Raw genomic sequence first — 12,865 nt, 5'->3', positions numbered from 1 at the left:
AAACTTCCATTAAACCCTGTAGAACTTATAGAGACAACTTTCTGGTTATTCATTGAAGTACACTTTATTTTCAGTATGAGACAACAACAACAAATTAACATGCAAGTCTCCCTATCTCTACATCATGTTATACAAATAATGATTCTTTAGTTACAAAATATAGAAATATTTAAGACAATATGTACATAACATTTACATTACTACAACCATAACTTTATTAAGTTTATTATTATATATACATTTAACAGGTATTATTCTTTAATACTATTATAATTATTATTTGCATTTTTATTATTATTGTTAGCGTTATTATTATTTCTTACTCATCTATAGGTAACTCTCAAAATACAAAGCATGTTGCAGAAGATAAAACGGGACCATACCTGACGTTACTGTGCCTGAATGGTCAAGGAGCAGAGGCTGTCTGGCTCTCTGTCCTTGGTTAAGCATGGAGATCTGGCTATGTAGAGCACAAAGTTCAACAGACTATTTGTACAAGGTGATAACGGGGCTAGCGAGCCAACACTATATTCCAGCAGCATTTGGATTCCACTGAGGTAAACAATGACATAGCTTGGAATCTAGCACGTAACTTTCACTATCCCAACACAATTTCTGGTTTGTCCACATAGAATACGTTTTATTGCCCAGGGCTTGGATCACTGAGCTGCGACATGGACGGTCCGATCACTGTGGTCTGATCAGTTTTACTTTCCTTATCAGACTGTAAAGGAATTGTTCATTCTCTCTGTTTTCATGAAGACACGCAAAGACACGCACATACATCTTATTTTCTTGGACCACCGCAAACTTTGTGGCCAAATTCATCAGTGCTTCCTGGTACCATCAGAGGCGTTGATTTCTTTCATTGTAAACATTTCTGTTGTGTAAGCCAGCTGAGCTTCCTCTTATGATTAGATCATTCTGTGTAGGTGTACACAAACACTACCCGGAGTGAGTTGTGTAAGCTCACAAGCACATAAAATAGGCTTTTTCTCTCTTCAACCCCGACACACACACACATACACAGACACACTCTCGATATTCAATCTCACTGACAACTGTCTCACTCTCACCTTCCCACTCCCTCTGTTCCACCTCTCTGTTCCTGTATCTGTCTCCTTACCCTCTCTCTCTCTCATCTCTTTCACTCCTCTACTCATCCCTCGCCATCTCTTTGCTCTAAATCTAGGAAATTATGCAGTTTTTGCTCTTCCTCCTCTGGCGGTTGTGCATCTGGCCATGAATCGGTCCATGCAGAGGTCCATGATGGCCACCTATCCCAGTGGGAGTGTAGCGATGGCGCAGCTCCTCGTTGTTGAGGTAGCAAAGCTGCACGGGCCGAGGGATTGGTTCACCGAGGAAATAACCCTCATCTCCCTCTGACTCAGAAGAAGAAGAGCAGCTGGAGCACCAGGGGTCAGCAGCCTCCATGTAGCCGTCACCCCAGCATGGCCCACCCATCCCCACAGGTTGCCAGCCAGCATTCTGCAGGGTGAGATCTGAAGTGGTGCGGGGGCAAGGCCTGTGAGGCGGCTGTCTGTACCCTCCTGGCTCCAGACCAAGAAACTCCCGAGCGGCGTTACCAGAGGGGAAGCGATCGTAATCCTCTTGGACGCGACGGTAGGGCAGTTCTACCATCTGAGCAGGCCGGTCCGCCACAAGGTGCAAGGCATTGTCAGAGCGGGAGCGACGAGAGCGTTTGTGGTGGCGGCCACTGCGGTGCTGACCATTTCCGTGATTTCCACGATGGTGTTTGCGCCGTCTTGGTTGTGGTTGCTGTTGCTGCGTCACAGGTTCTTGTCCATTGATGCGTCTGCGGGGCATTCTGTCACTCATTGGTGCCATCCGCAGGTTTCCACTGCTGCCCATCACCCCAACACGACCTTTTCCATCAAAGCCGAGCGGCTGCGGGCCATCCCAGTACTGCAGCGGGTAGCCCACCCTCAGAGGTGTGTACATGTTATTGTTGTAAGGGCGAGAGGAGGACAGCGACTCTGTACTGTGGAATTGGACCGAGGAACTCAGGGTGCCCATGTTGCTCTTTTCAGACACATTCACACCTGAGTCTTTACTCAGGTCAGGCATAGAGAACCGAGACAAATGCTCCTGCCGCTTACTGACCCCATCCAGAGAGTTACCTGTTAAAACCATAAATTAGACGTCAAATTTTTATACAATTTGGCATTATATCATGACATATCATACCCTTGTCATTAAGATTACTTTACCTGTAGCGTTAGACACAGTGAGGGAGTCAACTGAGCCACGAGGAGTCTGTTCTAGAGGAGTGAGGGGCTCATTGAAGCTCATGGCGTTGATGGGGTTCCTCCTGGTCAGCGGGGGTCTCCCATCTCTCTGGAATCCATGCAAGCTGATGCTCCTTTTGTCAGAGAAGCCCTGACCCTGGCTAGACATCTCGTTGAAGCTCATCTGGGTGCGTAGCTTATTGGGCCTGAACTCATCCTGGCTGTGATGGGTCCAGTTCTCATTAAAGGAGTGTCCCCTCAAAGCGGCCATAGGGGCCCTCTTGGCGTTGCCTGGTTCCTTTCCCCAGGAATCTGGCCTCTTCACCGGGTTTGCTGGAGTCTGAGCTGGAGGATGAGAGTTCGGGTTGGGATTGTAGCCCTGCCTGAGGTTACACTGACCCAGCATATGTATAGGTGCTGGTGTGGGGGAGGGTGCCAGCTGGGGGCCCTCATATGCAGCAGGGACATAGGGCTCATCCCGGCTCATCCACACCTGGTTAAGGCTTGGGGCACGGCTAGGAGTGCGGCTGGGGGTGCGGTTAGGTGTCCTGCTCGGGGTCTGGCTCGATGAGAGGCTCAAACGGTCCATCTGTCCAGAGAGGGGATCACTTTCAGCAGACAGGCGGTCGGGCATGGGTGGAGGAGCCGACTGGCGTGCTTCCCCACTCCTCCGCTCCTGCTCAGCATTTCTGCGCTCCTTTTTCCCAATCTTGGTGCTGTGGCGTGATTCACGAGAACGGGCACTTTGGAAGGCAGAGTCTGAAGAATCGGACTCATCTGGATCCTGATCGGTTAAAATGAAACACACTGATTTAAATGATATTTGATGTTTGTTTGAGTGCTCGTATCTTTTACTCCAAAAAAAATCAATACTTTTTTTTTGGCGTTTTTAAAAAAAACCCACCTGCCCGGCACTGCAGGAACGTGAGCAGAAGATCTGACCCTGCTTTGGCAGGAAGGGGCGGCCCAGCAAGGAGCGCTTGCAACGAGCACAGCAAAAACATTCCTCAGTTGCGTGCCAGTGCTGACCATCATACGTCATTTGGCCTTGGTCAATACCTTTGGTAATATGAAAAAAAACAACAAAAAAAAAAACAGACATTTATTTTTAAAATGTACCAGAAACAACTTAATTATTTAAAATTGGCTGAGGGTCTCACTTTAACAGCTTAGTTATGCTGATGTGATGGCAGCTCTCTCTGACACTGCTGTAAAAGTGATATTCTATTAGGTCCGCTTAGGTAATAATTTCACCCACAGCAAATTCCTTTTTTTTTAGATATGCCCATAAAGCTGAAATAACAAATGCATAAACATGGCTTTTTTTTATCCTATGAAGGAATTGTGCGATTGTAAGCCAAGCCTTGACCACTAGGTTTGCAAGATAGTGAAAATATATTTCATCAACTCTGCTCCCCAGCTAGAGGAGGTAATCATCTTTCACGGCCCCCATCTGGATACAACATGGGAGCATCCACTGAAATACACTCTTTCACTGTTACCAGAGCTTGGTATGATAATAACATTCCACATCTCACTGCACTGACTCCACCTCTCCACAGCTGTGGCCCACAGAGCTGATAACACCCACATTTACAATAAATGGCTGTCAGTGTTAGAAAAAAACATGTCAGTGTGTTTCGGTTACAGTTAATGTATGTTAAGAGGACTTCCCCCAGCAATGATGAACGCTGAGTGTGCCTTACCTATGTGCTCTCCACATGCGTCACAGTACTCTGCGTAAAGGGACTCGAAGCAGTTGCAGCAGTGTGGCCGCCCGTCCTTCATGATGTAGCGCTGACCGCCGAGAGTGGTCGCACACTCGTAGCAACAGAAGTGCTTCATGTGCCAGTGCCGGCCCTCTGCCTCAGTGCATTCATCAGCAAAGATTATCTGCGTGACCCAAACATCACACTGATCAGCAAAGATACTCAGAGAGTCCATGAAGTTGAACTGAGGTCATGAGTAAATGTTAAGTGAGTGATTATTCTTGGGGAGCTTCAACCTGTCATGCTTGGTTCATTATTATTTCATAATCTTTTTAAGGTTTCTCTTGGACAGTAGTTCTTATCCTTTTAACCTAAGGACTCTAGAATTAAGTCATTTCTTTATTACTTACGTATAGAAAATGGTATTATTGCATTTAAAATAACTTCACTATATACCCCCTGTGCAAGTCCTTGACAGATCTACTATTAACCTACTAAACTGTTTTATATTTAAACTAAAGATACAAGACTTCATTTAGTGCTGAACACATTGGCCAGAGTTTTTATTATTATCTCTGGCCTGCTTGTCACACATTCTGATTAGATAACAAGCATACTTTTTGAGAAACAGCATGAAAGCTGAGACATATTTTCTCTCAGATCAGATTAAACCAAGTCCAAGTCTCTGAGCTATGAACCATTCAGCCATTTCAAACCCTGAGAGCTCAAGGCTTAGGCAGTTGCACCTCATCACAGGCGCAGCAGCGAGGCTTCTGCCTCTCAGCATGGTGCCGGCCACAGAAGATCTTTCCGTCCTGGTAGAAGTAGATGAGATCCACCAATAGTTCCTCACACATGCCACAAACAAAGCAATGGGGGTGCCAGCATTGTCCATGACCTGCCCGTGCTGCAAAGACCACAATGTCCCCTCCGTTTATTTGACCCCCACACTGTACAGGAGCAGAGAAAGGGGAAGGCGAGGAGAGAAGAAAACAGCAGAAAAGGGATAATGTAGAGGAGGAAGAAGAGGCAGAGAAAAAGATCGATACAAACTAAGAAGTGAAGAGGGAGACTAAGAAGATGCCACTTGAAATCCCTGTTATCTTTTTAAGATTGAAATGTTTTCTTATCAGTCTCATCTATCCTATGAAACGTCAAAAAGAGCCCGTGCAAGCAAAACCAAGAATGTAAAATAAAATAGGCTGAGTTTACAGTAAAAAAAAAGAGGAAGTTACATTCTCAAAAGGCTCATTGATATAAACTATGTGCCAAATGGAGGATGAGAGTGCATAAGAGGATAGAAGGGTAGTTGCAGATTTTACCTTGTCACAAATGGCCCCATTGATGGTGAGAGGGAAAGGACGAACGTTGCCTCTTCCCAAGTTGTCCTTTTTCCGCTGGTTGCTGAAGAGCTTCAGCTCTCGTTTCTCGTCCTCATCCAACGCGTTACAATAACGCACCTGAACGAACATGATTCATCATCAGGCATCGGCATTAAAACCTGGGACGCTTCCTGGCTGCTGGATTTTACACCCACATAGAGAAACTGAGTGGGAATTGCTGTGTTTATTTACCTCATTGTCATGTGGCGGCAACTGATGCAGCAATTGTTTGATGCGGTGCTTCTCTCCAGGGCTGTTTATGTAGGGGACCTTCTCTTCTGGTAAGGAGTTATAATACTGATGCACCTGCAAAAACACCAACAAACATAAAGTTCCAGTACTGCCTTTAAGTATAAAAGCTTTGGGAAGTGGAAACGACTTTTAATCAACAATAGCATACTGTGACAGAATGAATTTGATCTGGTATTTCACATTTTAGAGAACAGTTCTCAATTTCTACACCCAGCAGATGTGAAGCCGTCATTTCAAATTGTTTTTTTCTGGCCACTAGATGAATGCCAGCATGGACTGATTATGAAAACCAGGACCAATATGTGTTCAAAAAGTTTCAAATAACAATTCAGACGATTCCGATACGGATTTTTTCTTTTAGTCAACTTTTTTGGTGTAAGACTTCCACAATGCAAACATTGTCTCTCATGTTTGACCATGATAACAGATCAGAGTTTGTCCAACAGGTGACTTTTTCTGCCCTATTAAAAAACTCTTCCCTGAATCAGCAGTTGTGCTCTCTAAATGCCTAACATGTTTATAACCAACATGGCAACACTTTGGAAACTATGACGATGCAAAGTGCATGTTATAAAAGAAGAAGAAATTGTGATACGGTCCTACTTTCATAATTTTTAGGCTCTTAAAATATGAAAGTATTTTAGTTAGTGTTTTGTTTATAATAAAACCATTTCATTGACTTTCAGGGGAACAATCGACCTTTGTTGTTGTATTGGTTGCAGGACTTTGTTGGTTGGTTACATTATCTACCGTATTCCATTAATTCATTGTGACAGACCCACCTAAATTAATCTGAAATTACTTTTAAATTAATTCATCATGGTCTTCAAGCAAATAGAATTTGTTTTGCCTCTACCCTTCAATATCTCTGCCCTTGGAAATTGGTGTCTGGGATTTACAATGTGCTCTGTGCTGCTGCTGCAGACACTCATCCTTGAACAGCATCAGGTTCTTAAAAATTTAAACAGCTAATATTCACAATGCTTTGAGGAAATCTCAGTTACCCATACTTGTATTGACATTAGAATTCATGATGCAGAAGCCCCTTGTCGCACTGGACTGAGCCTCCCTTTCTATTTGCATGTTAGCGGGTGAAAACGAGGAAACCCTGATTGGTAAACACTCAAACAACAGAAAGCAATCTTGTCACTTGTCTGTGATTTTCAGCGAAACAGCCTTTGAAACAAAGTGAGCTAGCTTTCGGCGTGGTGTAAAGATCTATTCTGTTCAAGTTGTTGAGATCCAATTTCCATAATCGGTGGGGTGGAGAGTGAGCGAAAGAGGAAATATGTCTCTCTAAGTGCTGCCCCTCATGCTCTCTATGACCCACCCTCTTGTTTAATTCTATGCTATGGAGGGCGACACCAAACTGCAGGCATATTTTCAGTTATTTGAGATGATGAACTTATTTTCAGAATCTCAAATCAGATAAGGAAAGCTTAACACAAGTAAGCTTTAAAAGTGAAAGAGTTTTCACTCTGATGCAGCATTCTGCATTCTTTGTCTACAATTCTGCAAAAACTGGCCATTCTGTAGAGATAATTTTCCAATATTATTATTTGATTTGATAAAAGGTTACAAATCTGACGCTACTAAATTATCTTCCATCTGAGAAAACCAGCTAGAATTCGCAAGGTAATGTGTGGTACTTCTGATTTGAAGATGATGAACTAAAATTGTGGCTGCTTAATTGAATCTTTGTTCACAGTTTAAACATATGAGGCTTTAAAAAGAGTAGGACAAAGAGAAAAATGTGCCCGAGTTTGATGTATCTTTAATGAATACAGTGAGTGTATCTGTAAGAAATGAGGTCAGAGGTCATGAGTAGTCCATAGTTCACCCATAGGCACCACAGTCAGGAACATTTACGTCAGAAATTTGGGGAATAAACATGTCAAAAAGGCAATGCCAGCAAATATGAACCCTAAGTTCCAGGAAATGTAGTTCAAACTTGTGATTTTTTTCACATCTGACAGCTTCATGAACTGTGCAACATGAAGCCATGTCAATGTGAGTCCCATTAATGACATTCTGCAGAAACAAACCCAGTGACAGGCTTAAAAATCATCACATTCAAGTGTATATAAAAAAAACAACAACAGACAGTTACAATTGCCTGCACCCCTTGTTGGATCAGAAAGCTCGCAGCCTCTTTCAGCAGCCTGTCAAGATGGCTGACTGGAGAAAATGACTGTTATCAGCATGACCTGTCATCTGTGAACGGAACCCTAGGAGGCCTGTTGTATTAGAGTGCTGCCCTTACTTAATAAAGACAGCTCTTTTGTTCATCCAAAATCTCGTTGTACAGAAATGCATATATATCTTATGCTAGAACTGCAAAATAAATAGTAAATCAAAAATAAAAACAGAGGGAAAAAATGAACAAAAAACAAATAGTGGATATCGGGATGTGCACAATTAATTACATTAGCTTGGTCATGCATGCAATTAAAAGGCGTTTAAACTGCAAATTAGTCCAGACAGGGAATAGTGAAACCTGGATGCAAACAAAAACATTTCCAATTAAATTCATTCAAACATTCACCGACTCAATTACTTTCATTCCTTTGGGTTTAAAATAGCAAAGATGCACCAACACACGGAAGAAACTGAGGCTTCCTAAACGAAAGGCTTCATTACTCTGGTTTGTTAACAGCACCAAAGTGACCCTTTCTCTTATTCTATAGAGTTACAGTATATGTTGAAAATTGATATATATGAATCCCAATATAAATCAATAGAAAAATATAAAAATAAATCTTAATAGGGTGGGAATAGATTTTTTTTTCCTCTGGGGATTTTTTTTTGTCTCTGTATTAGGGTCTTCATCCAAAAGCAGAAAAAGTTTTTTTTTTGTCAACTGATAAAATGATTCAGGCCACATTTACGTTTTTCAATATAATCAGGCTTCTGTTACTTCACATGATCTTATTTTTGGTTGTCTTTCCATGTGACTCAGAACTTGTTCCCACACAATATCAGCTTTTACAATGGCAGCTGAAAATGTCCTGACAATTGTTTCCTCCATGGAAAGCCTGACAGCAGACTTATATAACATTCTGTACTTCCCCTTCTACTTTATAAAAAGGTTAAATCCCCATGAAGGGATAAAAACCCCAATAATGATTCCACGTCTCATTTTAAAATCGGTTCATTTTCCATCTCAGGATTAACAGGAAAATGCCACTGACACTTTATCCTGAATAAATTAATTCTTCTGACCAGAATTTGATATGGTCTGACTATGCTGGATCACAAAAAAGCAAAGCTTCAGCTAATGGAGCAATGAGCAGTGACAGGACAGTGTTGCATAAGCAAGCTGAATTTTGTTTGTGAATATTATTTACCTGCTCAGGACTGAGGCCAGGAGGAACCCAGACGTACTCCTCCAGTGCACATCCAGAGTCATCGTCAGAAGTGGAGTTCCTTTGGAAGTCATACAACAGCTTGGTGATGGTCTTCTCCATCTCCAGAGACATGGCTGTCACAACATGCTCCTCTACACGGGCCGCTTCTGTGGACACAAGTGTACCTGGGAAGGAAACAGACAAGATAGAGTCAAAGGACATCTTGAAGTCTTAATCTTTTCAGAATCAGAATCAGAATCGGGGGTTATTGCCAAGTACATTTACACATACAAGGAATTTGACTTGGTGTATTGGTGCTAAACAATTAACAAGGAAATAAAGCAGAACTAGCAACAACTTAAATAATACAGTATGAGAAGCTATTACAATACATAAAATAGAATTTAAAAATGTAAAATATAAAATATAAAAAAATTACAAAAGGTGCAATGTAGGAGCTGTGCAGTGGACTATGAGAAAAATAAATCTTAGCGTGTGTAACTACTCACAGAGTGCATGTCCAGTGGGTGTTAATGTAACGCATAAAGAACAGTTCAGCATTCACATTACTTGATGTTTTACTGACTTTGGGGCTGATGAGAGTCTGGGTTATGTGGGAGGAGCTAAAGCTAAAGATTTTGACTTTTGGTTTAAAACATCAGGCATACCAGCTGTAGAAAAAAAAAGTTAAAAACTATATTGTCTGAATTTAAAAAATAAAAATAAAATAAAATCGATTGTGATCCATATTCTTAAAAGGTATATTGATTTAATATGATGAATCAACAGCACTGCTAGATAGGATTTGGGTTTAACTTTGTAACAGTGGGGCTTTAAGATTAATGCTAACAGTAGCTAGTATCTTATTTTAACAAACTGACACAGTAGCATTTGCTAAGCACTGCTAGCATTAAACACAAGTACAACTCAGTATTAGAAACATTTAAATTTTAACTTAATGACATTGCTGGATAAAAAGTTCAGTGATAATCAAAGTGATTATCCTGATTAGTTGGATATTCATATTTGTACTGACTTCCTTGGCATTCCATCTAACAGTTGACTAATGGACAATGCTATAGGCTAGATAAAACAATACTAGGAAAGACTTCTGATTGAACCAGAAGAAAAAACAGGAGCTCAAGATTCATCCTATGGGAACTATGAATGTTCAATTTTTTTTGCAACAAAATCTCTTCAGTAAATGTGAAATATTTGACTGGATATTTAAAGATATGAGCTGTTGGTGGAGCCACAGGAAAAGTGAAAGGATTACCCCTAAAGACTTATCCTCTGGGGACCACAAATATAAATACAAAATATCTGTAAAATAGCTGCCTAGACATGCATTTACAAAAAAAAAAAAAAAATTGACCCTCATATTGGCGCAATTGGGAAAATCGGAGAATGCCAAAATCAGTATTTCCATCTGGACCAAAGTGGTGGACCAACATTATTTCCCTCTAGGCATGAACATATTGGTATGATATAAAAAACACATCACAAAAATGATGCAGACCTTAGACATCAATATAAACAGACACCGCTCTATCTGCATTCATGACTTAACTCCAATGTCTGAATGGAGCTCAATTCAGTGTTCTCCTCCCTCTCGCTGTTTGAGAGGAGACCAGCTGCGCACATTACTGACACATGAATAATTAACAGCACTAGGTATCGCCTCTGCTACTAAAGTATGAAAATGAAATGCAACTCATTTTACAGGCAACTAAGATATCTAGTGAGCCAGCAACAAGAGCAAGAATGACTTTACATCTCATGGCTTGTTATTTTGAAAGCTGACGAGTGGAGAGATATGACAGTTAATTAGTGCAAAGTGGAGGGAAACAAATGTTGATTAATACATTTTCAGAGGCTAATATAAATGAAAAGATAATTCAAATTGATTGTTGAGTTGCCTCATGGTGTTTTGATGTAATCTGTTGGATGTGAAGTGGACATTCCAGCACAGAAAACAGAGACATTAGATTGGATGTTTCTTTTTTTCTTTGCTTTCTGTAGGTCATGTATCAAGGTCACTGCTGTCCACTGACAAAAACACTACCGCGCAATGTACGATGAGAAGGTGCGAACAGGCTCTGACATTTGTGACTCGAAACGATTTCTCCTCGAACCAGGTCTTTTTTAGAGATTTTTCACACAGCAACACTTCCACAGCAGATTAGAAATCAGAAAAACAGAGCTTAAGCTGTGGCCAAGGAACAGCAGACATCACCACAGACCCTGCCAGTGAGTCAGCCTCCATCCAGCAGAGCTGAGTACTGTTTATCTCTCTAAGATGGGTTCTGCTGATTTCTTTCTGTGGATACATCACAGGTACGTAACCTTGAGCCTCCAGCCTGGCCTGAGGCTGTTCTTCATTAGTGTATGGAGGCACAGTGAAAGAGGCCTGCTGGGAAGACTGCAGCCTGTTGCACCAGTTTGCCACCAATTCCAACGTGGCATATTTTGGCGATAAGAAAACAGACCAGGTTCAAAAGAAGCTTTAGCTCATAGGGTAGTTGTTATTTGTTTGTATTACCTAGCTTTGTGGTCTGATATATCACTTGATGTTTTTATTAAGCACATATTTTGAAAAATCTGTTCTAGCAGTTGGTAGTTACATGAAAATATCGATATACAAGATGGACATTGTGGACAATTATGCTGATTTCTACTGGTCCATTAAGTAAAATGTTGTGTTTTCATTTTAGAAATATGCTTATTGGTCATCCTGCCAAGAGCTGAGATGAAAAGACTGATACTACTCGTCTACATAACATGTCAACATGTAGCTACACACAGCAGCTGGTTAGGTTAGCTTAACATTAAAGTTATGGCAGGAGAAAGCCTTTGTACAAAGACAACAAAATCCTCAAATTTGTATTTAACACACACTTCATTGGAAGGGGGTTGAGGAGGCCATAAAGCATTTATAACAGTACCACACATAACTGGCAAGAAAGCCAATATGTGACTCATCCCAAACTTGATCCATCTGCTCGGAAAGCAAGTAATACCATGAAAGTACTTAAAAGAGCATGCTTATCTTCACTTATGGTTTATTTAGAAATGGATCACTTAGCTCAGTTTAACTTGACTAAACATTTAAAGAAACTGCTTCTAACATCAGAGATTATCTCACCTTTTAACTCGGTATGAAACAGTGCATTTTCCTTAATGCCAGAATATTCCTTTTAATAAATAAAACATATTTCCAAAGGGCTTTAAAAGCCATTTCCCACAGAAAGCTTGGGCCTTATTGTGAATGCCAATTCGGTGCTAGCATACACAACAATGAATCTTAAAAATGTAACAATGCCACAATTAATGTCTTACTGCACCTGCTGTGACTGGTTTAAACCAGCAGCTTCCATCTTTTCATGAAATACTGAGAGTGGCTGTGTTCGAAACCACATGCTATCAATTATAATTCTTATGAGACTTCACATTGAGTATGTAATGCATTCAAATTCATGGAATGCAATTTTGTGCATGTGAGAAATAACCAAAATGGGCCATTATTTTTAACAATGGGTCATGAGCTCAATGGTCATACTAAAGTCAACTGCCTGAAAATGCATTTCAGCTCTTCAGTCTATCCAATGGCTGAGCTCACCAGCTAGCAATAAGGGGCATAGAAATGTAAATAACCTGCAATACGTTGTATATGTGGTCAAATAACATTAACTATGTAGCTGTATAAGAAATGAACGTATGTTGTTGTTGTTAGATTCTATATACGGTCTGATTGAGGTCCACAGCCTAGTTCAGACCCCAGAAATGTGATTGATGAAGTCCTGTAATGTGGAGATGATGTGCATTAGTATGATGCTAACAGACTAGAAGGCAGTAGTACATATTGTTTGAGTTTGTAGCAGATAACTGAATAACTGAAAATAGAAACATTTAAGCAGCCAATTGGT

At 40.9% G+C, this 12,865-nt stretch overlaps 1 protein-coding gene across 2 annotated transcripts in view; it reads right to left on the bottom strand.

The window, feature by feature from the left end:
• Positions 1 to 45: 45 nt before the first annotated feature.
• Positions 46 to 12,865, bottom strand: part of LOC109980923 (prickle-like protein 2) — a 38,593-nt gene continuing 25,773 nt past the window's right edge. For both annotated transcript variants that reach the window (XM_020629497.2, XM_065961544.1), the window contains exons 2-9: positions 8,940 to 9,124; positions 5,533 to 5,646; positions 5,281 to 5,418; positions 4,705 to 4,908; positions 3,956 to 4,142; positions 3,154 to 3,308; positions 2,232 to 3,033; positions 46 to 2,141 (exon numbers count right to left, since the gene is read on the bottom strand). In XM_020629497.2, coding sequence (XP_020485153.1) covers positions 1,189 to 2,141; positions 2,232 to 3,033; positions 3,154 to 3,308; positions 3,956 to 4,142; positions 4,705 to 4,908; positions 5,281 to 5,418; positions 5,533 to 5,646; positions 8,940 to 9,071 — 2,685 coding nt within the window. In that variant the 5' untranslated portion in view covers positions 9,072 to 9,124 and the 3' untranslated portion in view covers positions 46 to 1,188. The remainder of the gene's footprint in view (positions 2,142 to 2,231; positions 3,034 to 3,153; positions 3,309 to 3,955; positions 4,143 to 4,704; positions 4,909 to 5,280; positions 5,419 to 5,532; positions 5,647 to 8,939; positions 9,125 to 12,865) is intronic.

Source organism: Labrus bergylta, chromosome 12 (assembly GCF_963930695.1).
Source record: "Labrus bergylta chromosome 12, fLabBer1.1, whole genome shotgun sequence".
NCBI lineage: Eukaryota > Metazoa > Chordata > Actinopteri > Labriformes > Labridae > Labrus > Labrus bergylta.
Note: the sequence above shows the minus strand (reverse complement) of the source record. Positions and strands in the feature narration are given on the sequence as shown.